The sequence below is a fragment of the Hippocampus bargibanti genome, linkage group LG06 (genome assembly GCF_051943395.1).
Source record: "Hippocampus bargibanti isolate YZ-2025 linkage group LG06, ASM5194339v1, whole genome shotgun sequence".
NCBI lineage: Eukaryota > Metazoa > Chordata > Actinopteri > Syngnathiformes > Syngnathidae > Hippocampus > Hippocampus bargibanti.
Genome location: NC_142739.1, coordinates 1,513,795 through 1,532,835, shown reverse-complemented (window position 1 = coordinate 1,532,835; position 19,041 = coordinate 1,513,795). Strand labels below are relative to the sequence as shown.

Here is a 19,041-nt window from a genome sequence, read left to right as displayed (position 1 = left end):
CGCCCCCAAAGGGACATGTTTATAGTTCAGTGGGAATGGGGTTCATTGTTTGGGACACAATGCTTGGTCTGCCTGGAGCCAACCCTTGACATTAAACAGCAGGGTGACTTTGCCCATGCCTGGCTAATTTCCAGTCGGCTGGGATGTTATCAGGATTCCTACAATCTCGAAAACTGTAGCACAAATGCCAGCTTCTGCTGACAACATTGTCTGAACCTTCGCAGTAAAAAACATATACAACTGTTGTTTGAGCAATACATAAAGGATGATTTGGATAAAGCGGGGTGAAAATAGAAATTATGTTGCTGTTGTTGTTGTTGTTGATGATGATGATGATGATGATGATGATGATGATGATGATGATGATGATGATGATGATGATGATGATGATTACAAAACCTATAACATGCGGGTACAGGAAAATCCATGCATTCTATCTGTAAGAATGACCATGTCAATGCAATACATGCTCCTTAAATGTGAACCGTAATACTGTTCTTGACTATTAAATAGAGGTTTCTGATAAACAGTATAGATGGGCAACATTTCCCTGTAGATAAACTGTGAATGTTATCTACTGCTGCGAGTTGTGAAGTACAAAAATAGTCAAGTCACTGTCATTATCTTGACACCGAGGAAATAAGGGTGACCCATTCTTCATGATTGAGATCATGTTATTGTCGAGACATCAGTCCTCGTGTATCTTGCCACATTTTTGATACAATTGTTAAAAAAAGGTCATGTATGGGAACAACCCACGGATAAAGGAAGTCAGATGGCCTTATGTTGATAGAAAAGAACTGCTGCTGGCAAAATAGCAAACAAGTAGTTAACATGTCTGCCTCGCGGTGGAGATTCCGGGCTCAAATCTCAGCTCAGTCATTCTTCTGTCGAGTAAGGATACTCTCTCCATGGACTTTACTTGAGTACTCTGGCTTCCTCGAACATTCCAAAATCCAGATTGAGTACTCGGAGAAAACCTATGGAGAGATGGGGAGAACATACGATCTTCAAGCAAGAAGGCGGGAGCCTGGGATCTATTTCACAACCTATCAACTGCGAGGTGGCCATGTAAACTTGTCTACCGCTGTGCTGGCAGATTTCATCCCATATTTGAAAAAAAAGTGTGTTTACAGTATTCTATCAGTCCAATTCATTTGTAAGCCACTTAAACAATAAAAAAGTCTATCAACATTCATCACGAACGATTCACAAGTGAGGCAAAGCACTTGGATAGACCTTTGAATACGTATTTGTCATAAATATGCAGTGACTGTCTTTACACAGTCCTACTCAATATTCTGACGAGTCAGAAGAATCTTTGTTTCGATTTCTTTTACTGGTCAACACTTCTGCGAAGTGACTTTAGGACATTATATTTGGTTATGTAATACCCCACAATAGAACAGTTTGAGCTTGCTGGTCACGTCCATACTAATAATTAATCAAGTTCACTCAAGTCATACCTTGGAATGTTATGCGAACTAATTTTAGAGGAAATTTCGTAACTGAATCATTGATTTCCATTTGTCTTTTGGTAATTCCAGCCTGAGTCTCCACGGGTGAGATATTTTTGGAGGGAAATCAGTGTCTGCAATTCCTGAATTCCTACCACAGGCATAGTGCTGCCCCTGACTTTTTTTCTCCACACAGTGGGTGCTACACATGGCTTGCTTACCCAGTGGCTGAGAAGGCTATTATTATACAAACAATGGAAAATAAACATTCTGGGTTTCCGGAAGCATCTTTAGATACAACACGTGATTGGTCTCGCATATAGTGTTGTGTTCAGTGTCATAAAAACACAAAACACGAAACAGCTTTTGTCCTAAAGTCCAAGAAAACAGTGTTTACCCCTTCAACTTTAAAACCTCTACTGGAAAACTTTTCCTCATCTGACAAATATGATTCTTGTTTCTATTACAAGAAGCAATTCACATCTTTATTTTTGTTAATGGACAACATTATTCTCAGGCAGAGGTCGGAAACCGATGGCTCGTGAGCCATATATGGCTCTTTTGATGATTGCAAATGGCTCGCTGATAAAACTAAATACATATTCTCGTTTTTTTCGCCGTTCATTTCCTGTTGGGACTGCAGTAGGCGGAGAGCGCAATTTTGATTGGATGATACTGGCCGTCATGTTGAAACAGGTAAACGCCCCTTTAAGTGAGCCCGACGAGTACACTTCAGCTTGAATGCACCGGAGCATTAGAGGAGAGAAAATGTTCTGAATCTAATTTGCAATGAAACAATTCCATCGATGAAACAGACGAATGTCAGTGACATTTTAACAAGCCCCATGTTAACGTTAGCATCAATATACTGCTGCGAGAAGTATATTGCAGATGGCAAGTGTGGAAGCTTATGTGCAGGCTAGCTAGCAGTAACTTCGCCTATGGACCGTTTGGCTGCATTTTTGTGTGTGTGCGCGCGCCCGCCTGCGGCTCTCACTGAAAAACATTTCTAAATATTTTACTTTTATGGCTCTCTTAGTCAAAAAGGTTCCCGACCCCTGGTCTAAGGCAATATGAGAACCGCATTAACACACATTATCAATTATGTTTTAGTTAATTGAAGACTGTAGTATAGTTTTTCATGACATCTGCAATTGAGGTGTGATTATGAGTGCGTTGTGTGTGCAGTGGTGGTGGAGTGGAGGTGATGTTAAGGTGGCAAAGCATGAAGTCAGACAAATAAAGGCCCCTCACATGCAGTTTGTGAGATTAAGTAATTGCACGACACCATTACATGTCAGACTTTAAATTCAACCTGATCGTGTAACCCGTCTTAAATACTGAATTTCAAAATTCCTATGAGATACAGTACAGTTTTAGATTGAAAATTACCTGTACCCGTTAAGTTTTGAAGACACTTCGTGAATATGTATGCATGTATAGTAGTGTATGCACATGTGTGTTCATGTGTCAAAGTCAGTCCAAAGCCAAGATATTTATGTTATGTTGTGATCAGCAAGTAGTTAAGCTTTTTTTGCACCCTCCTCTTGAGGAGGGACATATGCAAATGCAAAATGTTGCCCGTTCAAAAAAACACAGGCCTCAGACCGATGCATGTTCAGAGATCAGGAATTCAACTAAGATACAACAAATGAAGGAAAGTAATTAATTTTGAATTTTGCAAAAAATAAAAAAAAATGCATGTCCATGTGCTCTATATTTGGTGGATTTACCTCTAAAAAGCTCCATTTTGACTCTTCCCATAAAGTACATCGACATATTTCTCTTGGACAGGATTTTATCTTTAGCTACAAGGCATGGCAACAACAATGAAGACTTAACTCAGGTAATTAGAAAAGGTGAAAAGTTTCATTTGCATTTTTCAAGATGTTAATTATTTTGAATTGCTTTGATTGTACTTTGATAGTTCTTAGGTCTTGACACCCACGCGCGCACGTGTGTGCACATACACGCGTACGTGCGCGCGCGCAAACACACGCACACACGCGCACAAAGACACGCATACGAATGCACGTACACACAAACACAAATACGCACGCACACACACAATCGAACACGCAAACACACACACACACGAATGCACACGCACATGCCCATACACACACGCGCACGCACACACACACACAGATACAACCCCAAGCAAGGAGCACACGCGCGCCCGCGAACATGCATTTAAATTTGATCGAGCCTTTGAGGACTTCAGTCAAACGGGAATTCTCGAACCCAGTTGAAAAAAAATGTGCAGTAAAAGCTATTTCCTATATCACAAACTAATCGAAGGCTCAGAGGTGATCAAGGCTTTTCCGTTGCTGGTCCCACTCTCTGGAATGACCTTTCTCTGAACATTCGGCAAGTCCCCTCGCTGCCCATCTTTAAAACCCGTCTCAAAACTTACTTGTACTCTTTTGCATTCGACTCAGCACGATTCCGACTTGATCTTGGTTTCACTCCCTGGTGCTTTCTACCATCTTTGTGACTGCTTTATTTCCTTTATATGATAGCTGTCCATGTTAAGTGCTTTGTCACAGCTTCGGCTGTTGTTAAAGCGCTATATACTGTACTGTAAATCAATATGGATTGGATTAGTTGGGACCTAAAATAGTGACATGCAAGTGACTCGAGATTGCAGTGAGTTCACTGGAATTGTGAAAGGTTTTCATTTATATAATTTACATTCATGCCCATAGACACACGCACAAGCACACACAGGCACATACACACGTACACGCAGGCACACACGCACGCACACACACAGACACGCACACGAACCCACGCAAGGCGCACACGCGCGTGTAGACCAATGCATCCAAACGAAAAGAGATGTAATGTATGTGATTAAAACAAAGCGGTTACAAAGTACTGTATAACACATTCATGAGACGCTTGGAGTCGGAAATATTAAATTCCAGAGATTTCTAGACACAAGGAAATGATGCTTGCTCAGCCCGATTCGGGCAATTTCCATGCACAGGGTGAATTGCTGGAGAGACAGAAAAGTATGTCAGAGCGGTGCAAGACATGTATGACTGTAAGACAGTTGTGAGGAGTGCTGTCGGTGTGACGGAGGAATTCAAGGTGGAGGTGAGACTCCACCAGGGGTCAGCTCTGAGCCCCTTCTTATTTGCTATGCCGCAGATGTCGGGAACCTATGGCTCCCGAACCATATATGGCTCTTTTGATGATTGCATATGGCTCGCTGATAAAACTAAATACATATTCTCGTTTTTTTCGCCGTTCGTTTCCCGTTGGGGCTGCAGTTGGCGAAAAGCATAATTTTGATTGGATGACACTGACCTAGGTTGGTGGAGAGCGCAATTTCGATTGGATGATACTGGCCGTCATGTTAAAACAGGTAAACGCCCCTTTAAAGGACAACCGACGTCACTTTTTTGTTTTTTTTAAGTGACACCAGAAAAACGTTTTTTAGCATCTAAAATACCCAAAACACGCAGTGATATTTTTAGTCAAATGCAAAACACCAATAAAAATGACTTAAAGTGTCCAAAATCTGCAAAAAATTGAGCTGCGAATTGGCCATTTTCAGAAAGTCACGCCCCGAGTTCGCGACGTCACGCCAAGACGTCTTGCATTGCTAGTGAATCAAAACAATGGCTTCAGATTCGGCCTTCTTGTTACACATCCAGTTATGGATATGATTCAAATAGTTCTGAAGAGGAAAGCATACATGTTTGCAATCGATTAAAGAATTTATTTGTGTCATTTTGAGGCAACATTGGGGAAAATCTCTCACCCAAAAAAAGAGGCACAAAATGGCGACCTCCTGTGGCCACCTCCGTTTCCACATGCTGATAAATTCCTTATATGGCGCTTCTGGCCTTCTGGCAGCTTTTGGGTGCAACACGAGGTCCCCAGACCAAACAAGTACAGCAAAATACATTGACGTGATGGAAGGACAATGCGTCTTTTTTACGGTCAAGGAGGGTCCTTTAGTGACATCACGTACGGACTCGTCACCAACTCAAAAACAAGACTTCCTGAATATTCAGCGCGAGTCTTAAAACGTAAAATATAGTTATATGCGGTGGAATATTTGTAAAATACGCTCAGTAGAAGTCATTGGAAGCCATTTTACAAATTATGGGCACAACTTGTCCGGAGACGTCGGTTGTCCTTTAAATGAGCCCGACGAGTACACTTCAGCTTGAATGCACCGGAGGGAATTCGCCTTTGAGGAGAGAAAATGTTCTGAATCTAATTTGCAATGAAACAATTCCATCGATGAAACAGTCGAATGTCAGTGACATTTTACCAAGCCCCATGTTAACGTTAGCATCAATATACTGCTGCGAGAAGTATATTGCAAATAGCAAGTGTGGAAGCTTATGTGCAGGCTAGCTAGCAGTAACTTCGCCTATGGACCGTTTGGCTGCATTTTTACCAATCACGAGGAACGGAATACCATTCATGTTAATGGTGAGTACTATCACAAAGTTATTTGAAATAATACATTCTGACATTTTGTAGAAAAGTGGCCGCGCGTGTTTGCGTGCGTGTTTGTTTGTGTGCGTGTGTGTGCGTGTGCGTCTGTATGTGTGTGTGCGTGTGTGTGTGTGTGCGCGTGTGGCTCTCATATTGACATTTTGTTGAAAAGTGGCCGCGTGTGCGTGTGTTTGCGTGCGTGTTGTTTGCGTGTGTGTGCGTTTGTGTGCGCGCAAGTTTGTATGTGCGCCCGCGTGTGGCTCTCACCGAAAAACATTTCTAAATATTTTACTTTTCTGGCTCTCTTAGTCAAAAAGGTTCCCGACCCCCGTGCTATGGTGGCTGACAGACGATATTAGACAAGAATTTCCTTGGACCATTATGTTTGCAGATGACATTGTGATCTGTAGCGAGAACAGGGAACAGGTGGCGGAGAAACTAGAGATGTGGAGATATGCCCTGGAAAGGAGAGGAATGAAGATCAGTCGCAGCAAGACGGAATATATGGGTGCGAATGAGAAGGATCCTAGTGCAAGAGTGATACTACAGGGAGAATAGATAAAGAAGGTGGGGGATTTGAAGTACTTGGGGTCAACTGTCCAGAGCAATGGAGATTGTGGAAAAGAGGTGAAGAAGCGTGTCCAGGCAGGCTAGAGTGGCTGGAGAAAAATGTCAGGTGTGATGTGTGGTAGAAGGGTTTCAGCTAGGATGAAAGGAAAAGTGTATAAAACGGTGGTGAGACCAGCCATGATGTTTGGACTGGAGACAGTGCCACTGACGAAAAGACAGGAAGCAGAGCTGAAGATGTTGACGTTTTCTTTGGGAGTGACCAGGTTGGGTAGGATCAGGAATGAGTCCATTAGAGGGACAACTCATATTAGTGGCTTTGGAGAGAAAGTCAGAGAGGCCAGACTGAGATGGTTTGGACATGTCCAGAGGAGAGACAGTGACTATATCGGGAGAAGGATGCTGAGTCTTGAACTGCCAGGCAGGAGAGCGAGAGGAAGACCAAAGAGGAGGTTTATGGATGTGGTCAAAGAGGACATGAAGGTAGCTGGTGTGAGAGAATGCACAAAACCGGGGGATAGATGGAGGACATTGATTCGCTATGGCGACCCCTGAAGGGAAAAGCCGAAAGGAAAAGAAGAGGAGGGTGAATTGCTTCCGGGTCGACGGACAGCCGAGTAAATTAAATGCATGTTTCCTGGAATGGTTTACTGTTATCGTGTTTAAAAAAAAGTTTCCACAAACTGGACCGCTAATAAGCAAGGGCCGTGTTTCAAAGCGCTATACGGCAAAAATACTTTGAAGCGTCTGTGGTTGGCCCTCAAAGTTCATTACAAGACAGTAGACATTACAGGATATTTTTTCTGCGGGTGAGCAACGGAAGCCAGCAGCGCCAGTTTCACTCGACCCGGTAACATGGAATGATCATCATTACAGAACAACAACAAAAACAACAACAACAACAACAACAACAACAACAATAATAATAATAATAATAATAATAATAATAATAATAATAATAATAATAATAATAATAATAATATAGTTTTACACTGATTATTTGTCGAGTTGTTATTTTTTGGTTATTGAAAATCATTGGCTGTTAGGGTTGTTTCAATGTTTTTTAAACAGGAAGCGAATTATGGCGTCGGGTGACGCTTCCGAACGTACTTCCGCACGACAGTTTCAATTTTCGCCACTTTCGTTGTTAAATGTGCCGAGATAATCTGTCGTTATTGTCATAATCCGAGGCAACCCCAACTGTCATGGCAGTATTTATTTTCTCTTTTAGTAATCCCTCCATTTTTTAAAAATTCCGCTCAAAAGGAAAAAACGATCTGTCCCCTCCTTTGGGTTTCCAACGAACGTAAGTCGCTACGCCAGTCCACAGCTATCTTGTAGCATGCGTTTGAATGAAAGTGGTGATTAACGCCAGCGTCGTTTGCTTGTTACTTCAAAGTGTCAAACAAAATGTGACATAATGGCACAAACTTGAGTTCCAATGTGACTGAAGCGACACACTACGCACCGAGATTGCCAAATTGAAATGGTTAATCTGATGTGCTAACATAATTTATGCTGTTTAAATGTCAGTAATCAAACGGTAATGTTTAGTTCTTCTGGGTTGGCGGTGCGTCACCGTGAGCATTAGTGTTGTAACTATATATTACAGCTCATTCAAAGCCAAAACGTCAGCCTCGACATCAGTAAATAGCACGATGAACAAAATATTGAAAGCAGTCCCCGCCTCCATTCCCACTCCCCTAAAAAACAAACAAAAAAACCATACGAAACAGCGCATATTTCCGCTTCATACTTGCTGTTTGAAACAAACACACTCTGAAACGTAGTGTGGAACTTTGGATTGTCATTTATTTGAGGTTTCAGAGAAAAAAATGGATTATGTGTCATCAGGTAAATTGTTTCTGGCCCGAAATGTTGACATGTCGGTGATTGATCCTTTTTCATTTGGATAACTGCAGGTGTATAACTATCCGGCGGGTCCAGGGGCGGCTCGATACCGGGAGCAGCTTGACTTCAACGCCGAGCCACCTTGGGATCCTAGCTGATAGTGGAAGAGTTTGCCGAAGGACTCATCCATGTAAGGCTGAATTGTAATTTGTATTTTTTTGTTTGTTGGGAAACAGCATATGTGTCTGATGTGGGCATTTAAAATACACTTTCATTATTTTCCCAGGTTATTTTTTAGAATCAGCAAATTGTTAGACTGTATTTTGAGCATTTCTTCAGAAAAAAAAAAATCATTTTGTTGTATTTATAATACTGTACATCCAAATATCAAAGTTTCTTTTAAATGCTGCAGTCATTACTGGCCTGTTCTGAATGGTAATCTTGCAGATCCTTAACTGATATATTTTGGATTTGCCTGTTCTGTAGCCACAAAGGGACATAAGTCTTCTTGTGCCGGTCCCAAGCCCGGATAAATACAGAGGGTTGTGTCAGGAAGGGCATCCGACGTAAAAGCGTGGCCAAAACTAACATGCGTATCATACCTCTGAAGATGGTGGTTACTCTTTCGCTGTGGCGACCGCTTGAAGGGAAAAGCCCAAAGGAAAAGAAGAAGATATTGCAACATGTGTGAACCTTGTGAACCATCCTAAGCTTTTCAGGACAATACAGTAACGTCTTGTTATATCGATATTCTCAGGAGTCGGAAAAATGTCGATATAACCGTACTATCGATATATCCGTCCTGCGCCGAACTGCATAAAAAAAAGGGGGGTGGGGGTTAATACATGGGGGATCTTTGATATGGCATGTAATTTTATCATTGGGTTCATGGATTGCGTATCTAGCATGCTTTTTGTACAATAGTGAAGTGAAAAATAAACTTATGCATAAAATAAAAACGTCTTTACACTTTTTTAATGACTATTTCCTTTCAAAAATGCAACCAATGCAAAATCCTCACGTTGCTCTATACACACGAAACCACGAACACCAGCATGTGCAAACATGAAAATCAGTGATTGTTGCAAGCGATAAAGAGATCTGAATACAACACAATTAAATACATGGATGGAAAACAAAAACTGCAACGTTTACATTACTTAACGTTGATGAAGTACTCTGCGGCACGTTGAACTCTTTTGCGATGGAGGATTTACTCCTTGTTGGATTCTCCTCGACAGCCACTATTGCCTTGTACTTTGTTCCGAGGTCACAATTGTTACGTTTCACCAAATTGGTGTTGAACAACAGTACTGTATATAAGCTCTGCTACGCCTTTTTTATTGTGCTCGCGTATGACAGTTCAAAACACGGAAGCTGGTAGAAAATGGCGTCTGCTACACAACGCAAGACACGGGAGCTGGTCACGTGACCAATGGCGCGACCGATACAGGTTTCGATAATGGTGGTACTTTATAGAAACCCCTAAGCAAATATCGATTCACCTTAAACTGCTTTTGTATCGATATAAACATAGCAAAATGGCCGGCGGCAGATGAAAAAGAGCACCGTAGTAACCGGATTATCATAATAACCATGAATCGTACTAAACGGAACTAATTATACATAAAAAGACTAGAAATTGGTCCGGGAAATGAAAATAGTATCGTAATAAGCAGTATTATCAATATAACCGATATCGCTCTAACGAGACTTTACTGTATGTGTCCAACTCAACGAAACTTGGATCTCGGGAGAAAACTCATTCATTGATAAACCATCACTGCAGCCCAAAGTAAAATGTCTCATCGCAGCTTTTCTCATTGTCTTCCAGTTTGTTGCATAAGCCTAGGACCCAGGGGCTCGAGACAGCGAGCGAGCGAGCGATAGATCAAGCCAGCAACATCACTTCGGACTAGCCATATTTTTTATGCCTGTTGGACACGGAACACGGTTGAGAGGATGAAAGGAATCTCAGACAAACCACATTTTTCAGTTGGCCTACTGGAAGGCGGCACATCTCTCTGCGATGTGGTTGACAATCACATTTATGAACAAACTTTGGTAAATGATCTCACTTGACAAAACATATTCATGTTGCATGCGCTTCTTGGTTCATTATTCTCATTTTGCTAAAAATCTGATTTATTCTCAATAAACCAGATAAAAATACTCTTTCTAACTCTCAAGTTGTTTTTTTCTTCCTTCTACAGTCTGAGAAGAAAGCGTTCTTTGTTGCAGACCTCGGAGTCATAATGAGACAGCATGTTCGCTGGCGAGCACAGATGGCCCAAATTCGCCCCTTCTATCCTGTCAGGTGCAACAGCAGTCAAGGTGTTATTGAACTACTGGCTGCTCTTGGCACTGGATTCGTATGTAGCAACAGGGTAATACGCACCAAAACAATTACGCGACAACATGTAAAATCACTTTCACAATACACATGAGACGGTAATGTGCAGTCTTTTTTTCACTGCCATTAATAGCATTTTATGAATATGTATACGGAATAATCTCTCTTCAAGAGTGGGGATTGTTCTTCCAGTTTCAATGGATTGAATATTCCAGAAACATCACCCTGTCTATTTGAATTTCAGTTTGAACTTGAGCTGGTGCAGAGCCATGGAATTCCCTCAGAAGACATTATCTACAGTGGAGTTTGTAAGCAGGTTTCCCATATTAAGTATGCAGCGAGGAATGGCATCGACCTCCTGGTGTGTGATAATGAAGCGGAGTTGCGCAAGATTTCACGCTCCCACCCGAATGCCAGGTCAGTACACTGCAAAGAATCATGGTGATATAGTTCCGAATGTGGTACTCTTAGAAATGTCCAAGAATAACCAAATTGATCTGAGTTCTTGTTGACTGGATATTATTTAATTCATGTTAAATGATGAAAGAAAAACAACTGTTAATACTTATTCAAGGGAATTCCTGATTCTTCATGCAAAATGTTCTTGTTGGTACGATGCGTGCATCAGTCATGCAGCTTTGAATACAGACCTTTGAGATTTTGAGATGATGCAGAGGGGTGTATACGTTCTGGACCATCTGATACTGGAGTGGGCAACCCCAGTCCTGGAGGGCCACTATCCTGCATTTTTTTGCCATATCTTTTTTTGCAACACACCAGATTCTAATGATCAGATAATCAGCAAGCTCTGTGCAAGCCTGATATTGAGCCTGTACATTGGAATCAGGTGTTTTACAACCATGAGAGTTTGAAAACATGCAGGACTGGAATTGTCACCCCCGGTTTAATAAATGTTTGCACTATGCCTGTCTTTAGAAACGTGATCCACCTGTTATTTTATGTTTAGTACTGTAATCATGTTTGTTCACTGGCTAAACCAGTGTACTGTTGCAGTCGTCTGCTGCCAATGTACGCCATTTTTTACTTGCCCTTGCAGATAAACTAAAATGAATGAAAATCTACAATGATTTAGCAAATCCATCCATACATCTGTTCATCTATCCATCCATTTTCTGATCCACTTTATCGCCATAACGGTCACTGGCGTGCTGTAGCCTGTACCACCTGTGATCGGGCAGGAGGCAAGGGAAACCCTGAACCGATTGCCAGCCAATCGCAGTTTTGTAAATCCAGTCCACTCCAATGAACAACCAATTAATTTCAAAATCTTAATGAAAGAAACATTTTTGTCCCCTAATGCTGAGAGCCACAAATATATGCTTTATACCTTTTACTTTAGCGTTTTAAATTTACAACAGAGGAATTTTCAAGTACAGCTACACAGAAAAATGCATAAGCTGATTAATTTTGCTGTCGACACAACTACATGTATGTAGAAATAACTTAACAATGTTTTTTGTTTGTTTTTGTCTTCAAAATGGCGCCGCGAGAGTGGCTGCATTTACAGCAGCTCCTGTATTTTGTTTTTGTTGCTGTTAAACGTAAATTTCTCCACTGTCAGACAAATAAAGGTTAATCTAATCTAATGGGTGAAGTCACTGGCAAAAAAGAATATGCACCATTCTGCCTTTTAACATTAAGTCTAGGGCTGCTGTGAAACAAACATCATTCACGATGTTGTATTCCTTTGTTTAGGCTGCTTCTTCAGGTATCAACTGAGGCATCAAGGCAGGACAATGAATTGAGCATGTCATTTGGCTGCTCCCTCAAAAACTGTCGACATCTACTGGAGAGTGCAAAGGAGCTTAGTGTGCAGGTGGTGGGAGTCAGGTGAGTTCTCATCAAAAATGGTATTGCTTAAAGTACATTTGTATTGCTTTATGTACAAGGGTGTTTGATATCTACGTTTTCAGATTCCTAATTTCACACGACTGCCAGGATGACTGTGTGTACATAAATACTATCTCTGATGCTCGATGTGTTTTTGACATGGCGGTGAGTAAAAATCTCAATCGTAGTCTTGCATTCACAGGTGCCCACCCCCCCAAAAAAATAACAAAAACAAAATGCCACCCCCCCTAAAAAAAGAAAATGGTGCCCCTTGACAATGCCTTGATGAACCTTTATTTTTTACACTGATTGTGGTTCAACATTTATGAATGTTTGTCTTTTCTAGGAGGAACTTGGTTTCGAAATGAGAATCTTGGACATTGGTCGCGGCTTCGATGGCTCCGATAACCAGTTGGAAGTGGTTAGTACAATTCACGAGTCCCTCTTTGGATTGCAAATGGAGAAAACGACCGAAGCTAACTAAAAACGCAATAAACACAAACCTTATTAAAAAGTAGTTATCTTGACTACGACTCAATCCAATTGTAATATAAAGTAATTTATTGCCAATGTCTCTCGCAGATCAATAATACAGTCAGGTCTACGGTTGACCAATACTTCCCCTCTCTCAGTGGAGTTAGCATCATTGCGGAATCAGGCAGCTACTTTGTGTCTTCTGCTTTAACCTTGGCCGTCAACATCATCTCTAAAGAGGTTGTGCTGCGCGACTGCCTTGATCAAGCACATGGTCAGTGGCTGTGCACTGGCAGCAAATGGAGAAATTCAAACGGAAGGTTGCATTCACAACTGCAATAAGGAAGTCAAAGCATTTTGTCTGATTTCCTCACTGAGCAGATGATACATCTGCTGGTAATGAGACAGAGTTCCACTACTACATGAATGAAGGAGTCTATGGATCCTTTGCCTGCAAACTCATTGAAATGGCGATCACTGCTCCGACTGTTCGAACGGTGAGCTTTTTTTTGGTTTCAATGTTCCCATGCAGCCACATAAATTATTCAGCTCTGTTACTATGCTTCAAGATGTGATTCAGGACAAAGAAAGTAAAAACAGATTTGCTAATTGTTTTTAATTGAGTTGGTTGCACTTGGTTTCAACTGGATTGATTGCAGAAATGTTCCAAGCTTTGCCCATGTTTGTCGCTGGGTGCAAAACGACCAAACAGGAGCCGGATGCCTTGTCATGCTGGTTTCAATCTAAAGACTCTGCTTTAGTCTCTCCAGAGAGTGTTCCAAAATTATTATATTTTTTCTTCTGATTTTTATAAATAATCTATGCAAATGGAACTCACAATTTTCAAGTAAGCCACTCTAAATAGTGATTGGAACATTTTAAAAGCGAGTAATAACAGTGCATCCATCCTGAAACTTCTAATCCGGGCTCGGGTCCTCAGATCCCAAGAAATTGGACCTCCTCCACCCAACCTGGAGGGGGCACTCTTGACTGAGGACCGTGGTCTCAGAATTTGAAGGGCTGATTTTTCATCCTAACCACTTCAGACTATGCTATGAACCCCCCCAGTAGAGATGTGAGATTACAGCTTGATGAAGCCAACAATACAACATCATTTGCAAAATGCAGAGATGCAATTCTGTGGCCTCCAAATTGTATTCTCTCAATGCCTCCTGTGCGCCAACAAGTTGTGCCCATTAATTTTATGAACCGCATTGGCAACAATGGGTACTCTTGGTGATGTCCCAACTCTGACTGGAAACTGATCTGATTTATTGTTGGCTATGGGGCCCTACCTCTGACATCATTCGTGCAGGGAAATAAAGAAGTTTAGTACCCAATACTCCCGAATAACTCCTCTGAGAACTGCCCAAAGGACAGGGTCGAGCGTGTTCTCCCAAGTCCACAAAACAAGTAGGTTAGGGGAATGCCCATGCACCCTTGAGGATCCTACCATGGTCGTTGAGCTGGACTTCTCCACTAACCATCCTCTGCAGCACCTATTTTACTCGGGAGGATGAGGAATGTGATCCTCCTATAGTTGGACGACAACCTACTTAAAATCCACTGGCCAATGTCTATGCAATGTTGCAGAGACGTGTAAAACATGACATCACCACAATATCCAAAACCCAAATAAATTCTGGAATGGCGCTCTACGTCATATTTTTAATTCCCGAATAGATTTGTGAATGAGTTAAGAACACCAGGTAGATTTTATCCAATCTTGGGCAATTGGCATTGAATTGATTTTTTTTTTAAATCACCTTGATGCACTCAACCCCTGAGAGAGGGACCCTGCCTGAGCGATCGCAGATCCTGATACCACACGGGAATGTGAGTGACTGAAACCAGGTCCACTCAGACTCTCCCACAACGTTGATTAATTTCTTCCAAATGTGAGAGATTCTGACAGGCTTTTTAGGCAACCCTTCAAAACATTTTGGTCTGCCAAATGGGATCATCATCTTTACCCACCATCACAACCAATATGCCACTAGGTGGTGATCACTTGATAACTCTCTCCTGTCTTACAAGAGATGTAAGTTTGATGACACTTCCACAAATTCTGTCATTGAACTGCGGCCTCGGGTGTCCTTCTGCCAAGTGCGCATATCGACACTATATGGCTTGAACATAGTGTTCGGTATAACCAATCTGCGATGATCTCAGAAGTACAATAACAAGACATCACACGAGTTCTGATCGGGGACCTTCCTCTCAATCCAGGTCTCACTGCCATTGCCCATATAAGCATTAAAGTCCCATAGCGGAACAAATGAGTACCCAGTGTGACCATATGCTGGCATCCCTTCGAAGAACTTCAAAAGGATCGGTACTATGAACTGTTTTTGTCCATAGGCACAACAGTTGGGATGTGCCTGTTGATCTTAATGTTTGATCAAAGCATATTTATTTCTGACTTAAAAAAAAATCTGATCACTTGTAGAGCTCATCCTTCGCAGTCTGAAGCCACAAGTGTGCATTGTTCAGTCACCGCCCTCCTCCATTCATGCTGCACAGGCACTTGTCACCTTAAGGAGATGAATGTCTATGTGTAGTTTATTTGTTATATTTGAAAGTGATGTCAAGTTTGTGTCTTGCAATCAATGCCATGAAAATGTTCCTCACAGAGGAAGCATGGCCAACCATTTCAACCTGAACCATCTTAACCTGGCATTTGGCGGAATAAGGATGCGGTTGTGAGGCTCACTTCAAAGATGACATGGACACAGCAGCAGCATCAATGAAGTGGCAATTAACTCAGCCTACGCTGACCAACTCAACCCTGTTTAAATAAGCTTGACAGCCAGAAGGCAAAGCAAATAACCAGAAAAATAATGGACTTAATCCAACAGGATGACCAGGCATTCTCTGTGTTGGAAGATGTTAGATTTTGCCAACTTCAAGGCTCTTACGTCATCCCATCGCGAGAGCCATCATCTCTAACTGAGAATTGGACTGTCTTTCACATTTTAGTCCCTCTCACAGGTGGTGAACGCATGGGGTGAGCTCACCACGTTGTCTTTTCAGGCTGATGTTGTCACGATTCTAAAGACACAGCAGTGTCTTTTGGGGTTTATGCTCATTTTTGAGTTTGAGCTCCATTAGAAACTGTTGTGAGCAGGGAGCAGCTTCTTTTCCTTCCTTTATTTCTTTCTTTCTTTTAAATCCCCTCACAGTATGTCATCCCTTTGTATCTTAAGAGCTTGGGACAGAACTGATTTCTCAATTTTCTCCTCCATATGTTGCACTTTTAAACCTCGCTCTTTCCACTCCTAAATATCCCAGTTGCTCCTCAAACGTCACATTTTCCACTTTGTTTGCCCAGGCAACTGCCCAACTTCTCTGACATCAGCCTCTTTTTTTCAAAGTTCAGTTTGAAATGGATTGCAAATTACAGAGGTATGTCCTTGTATGCTGTCAGAAGACTTATCCCAAAGGTCCAGTGTTCAGCAGCAGTCTGTGGGGCCCCTCCGGTGATGACCTGGACCTGGTGATGGAACACTGTCTGCTGCCTGAGCTCAACAAAGGAGATTGGCTCATGTTCAGCCACGCAGGAGCCTACTCTGTCGGCCAACCTCTTTGCACCTCTGAATCACCCACGCCACCTGTATTCTACGTTGTCTCTTCTTGTGACTGGTAAGAACTTCACTGGTGTGTAAACAAATCCTGAGCATGTGGGATTTATGTTCATCCTTCATCAGGTATGAGATGCAAGATTCAGGCATCACCGAAGCGACAACACTGAAGAATTTCTCATTGGTCCCCTATTTCTTCAACACCTGCCTCACAGAAGCTACACTTTCCATCCCAGCTTAGCAGTCACCAGACTGCTGGTTTCTGTAGCTAATCAGTGGTCCAGGCTGGATTTATTAGAATGGTAGTAGCTCATTAAGAAATGAAACAAATGACCCATTGACCATGGAATATTGTTTACATTAATCGTAATTTAAAAATAAAAAGTAATTGTCTTCATTGCCAGTCATGCGGGATGTGTACCTCTTGAGCAATGTATTTAACTTGTATTTAAATGTTTGTAAAGTCTATTTTGTGTAAAGAGAACTTGCTGACATTGCATTTAGTGTTTTATTAAGATTTTGTACATGACAGTGGATTTCCCTATGTCTGACGCAGTTAATAGTGTAAACGGTTTGAGCACATGATTTGCTCTTGTGCTGGCCTTAATCAAAAGACAATGAATGGTGCAGTATTAAATCTGCTCTTTGCTGCCTCACTGACTACTGAGGTTTTGGCATGTCATGCCACAGAGAAAGCATCCCGAGTGGAAAGGCATGTACTACAGATGGAGCAGAGTAAGTAGGTGCCTGAATCTGCAAATATGTTATAGGTAATAATGCCAGAAACATCACTTATTCTCATTTTTTCTCTCCTAATTGTTAAATACTGTATTTAATATTATTTCATGTCTAGTTGCAGTGCATATTGTCTCCTTGTTTGTAGCCTGTAGTTGTATTAAGATTGTCAAAATAAATCAAATGGTCAAAAACCACCTGCTTGAAAAAATAACTACACATTACAGCAAACCACATGGACAAATTACAGCAATGATATGTTAGGAAATACATTATTATATGATTATTTTATGTGAAGAGATTTTTGGTGCACATCTGTAGTGATCAAGATGTCCACAGCTCTGTCTTAGGGCAATTCGCTATACAAACACATTTTCAACATCTTTTTATTTCCTTGCATGTTTTATTTTCACGGACTTCCACTCATGGTGTCACATCCTGTCCGTCTTTACAAAAGCTCTCCCAAACAGCTCTTTCTCTTTTCTTCCCTGAGGCTGCCTGCCCCACTGTCATAGGCTGTTACGTTTTGTGTCGTCCCAAAGATTAAAAAAACTTCGTGTTTTTACTTTTGCTTCCTGCTACATTAATAATGACCCTAACACTCTGTCCGTTGCATTTGGAGATATGAATCCTTATAAACTTTCAATAGTAAGACTGGATTTTCGATTCAGAATTAAGTACTGTTTACTGCGATTTATATCAATGTTGTCAATTATATAGATGTTGTTGCGTAATGCAATACATGTACCCGCATTATGTATTTTGAACGCATAACTAAGTACTCTGTGATATTTTGCTAGTAGTTTGTAAGTTCAAAAGTTACATAAAAAGTCTGTCATGTGCCAGTTTTAAAATCAAATGTTTTATTTAGTTTTGAAAATTTGACTAGAGTACTCCAAATTATTGTTTGGTCCAGATGGGCCCGGTCAGGCTCAAGGATTAGGTATGTATCTAGACCCTGTCTAGACCCTGCAGAAAAACACAAAGAACAAGATCAACAAGGCGGCTGCGGGGGCACAATGGAGAAATACATCCATAGAGACTTGCAGTCTGGCACTGAAGGTCTTGCTCAAAAGCATATGGTTCATGATTGTTTCTTCCATTTTACCCACTTGTACATGCGTTATAACAAAACAAAAGCACAGATTAAGTACAGTACATTTCCCATTGAATATTAGTGTTTTGAATGCAGCGTTGCCTTTGTAATGAAATTCTCATTACATCTCATTCATCACGATGAATGTCTCCTTTTTTTTTTAAATAGAGGTTGCTTAGTGGTTGATCTCACGCTTCACACATTTCCCAATTGTTGGAGAAAGTCACGTTGAACAAAACACTCGTGATGAAAGCACGCAAATATGACATTAATAACTTGTTCAAGCGTTTTGCATATATGAGGTATGAGACAATACAACAGATATTCGAATATATTTTGAACATCAACAATTTATTAAAATGTAAACGACAAAGAACGACAAAGAATTATACCTTGTCATTTGCAAAGATGTGCAGAAACGTGAGCAATATTCCGCAATAATTCACTGCCAGCCATTATAAATAAAATATGAAAAACATTTTTAAAAATGTAATATTTTTAACACAATTTACACGTCGTGAAGACTCAACACCTATTAAGTATTTCAGCTCTGATAAGGCAACTAGGGGGAGCATTAAGACTATCAAAACGCATGCGTGTCTCACAGTTTGACAA

At 41.2% G+C, this 19,041-nt stretch overlaps 1 protein-coding gene across 4 annotated transcripts; it reads left to right on the top strand.

Annotated features, from left to right (window-relative positions):
• Nucleotides 1-3,096: 3,096 nt before the first annotated feature.
• On the top strand, nt 3,097-17,816 carry LOC148896157 (antizyme inhibitor 1-like). Of its 4 annotated transcripts, none has more exons than XM_088999330.1 (12): nt 3,097-3,303; nt 8,408-8,526; nt 10,171-10,400; nt 10,550-10,723; nt 10,934-11,106; nt 12,406-12,540; nt 12,624-12,705; nt 12,887-12,961; nt 13,123-13,288; nt 13,396-13,511; nt 16,442-16,656; nt 16,722-17,812. In XM_088999330.1, the coding sequence occupies exons 3-12, from the start codon at nt 10,299-10,301 to the stop codon at nt 16,834-16,836; spliced, it is 1,353 nt and encodes a 450-aa protein (XP_088855456.1). In that variant the 5' UTR covers nt 3,097-3,303; nt 8,408-8,526; nt 10,171-10,298; the 3' UTR covers nt 16,837-17,812. The 4 variants fall into 4 exon arrangements, with proteins under 4 accessions (XP_088855456.1, XP_088855457.1, XP_088855455.1 ...); XM_088999331.1 differs by lacking the exon at nt 3,097-3,303 and adding an exon at nt 7,582-7,791 and having other exon boundaries at nt 16,445-16,656; nt 16,722-17,816; XM_088999329.1 differs by lacking the exon at nt 3,097-3,303 and adding an exon at nt 7,583-7,791.
• The last annotated feature ends 1,225 nt before the right edge of the window (nt 17,817-19,041 follow it).

Excerpts from the sequence above, each read along its gene's own strand:
- LOC148896157 (XM_088999332.1), top strand. The coding sequence starts at position 10,299 with ATGAAAGGAATCTCAGACAAACCACATTTTTCAGTTGGCCTACTGGAA. Across the intron at positions 10,401-10,549 it reads ACATTTATGAACAAACTTTG|TCTGAGAAGAAAGCGTTCTT; the intron begins GTAAATGATCTC and ends TTCCTTCTACAG. Across the intron at positions 11,107-12,405 it reads CGCTCCCACCCGAATGCCAG|GCTGCTTCTTCAGGTATCAA; the intron begins GTCAGTACACTG and ends TCCTTTGTTTAG.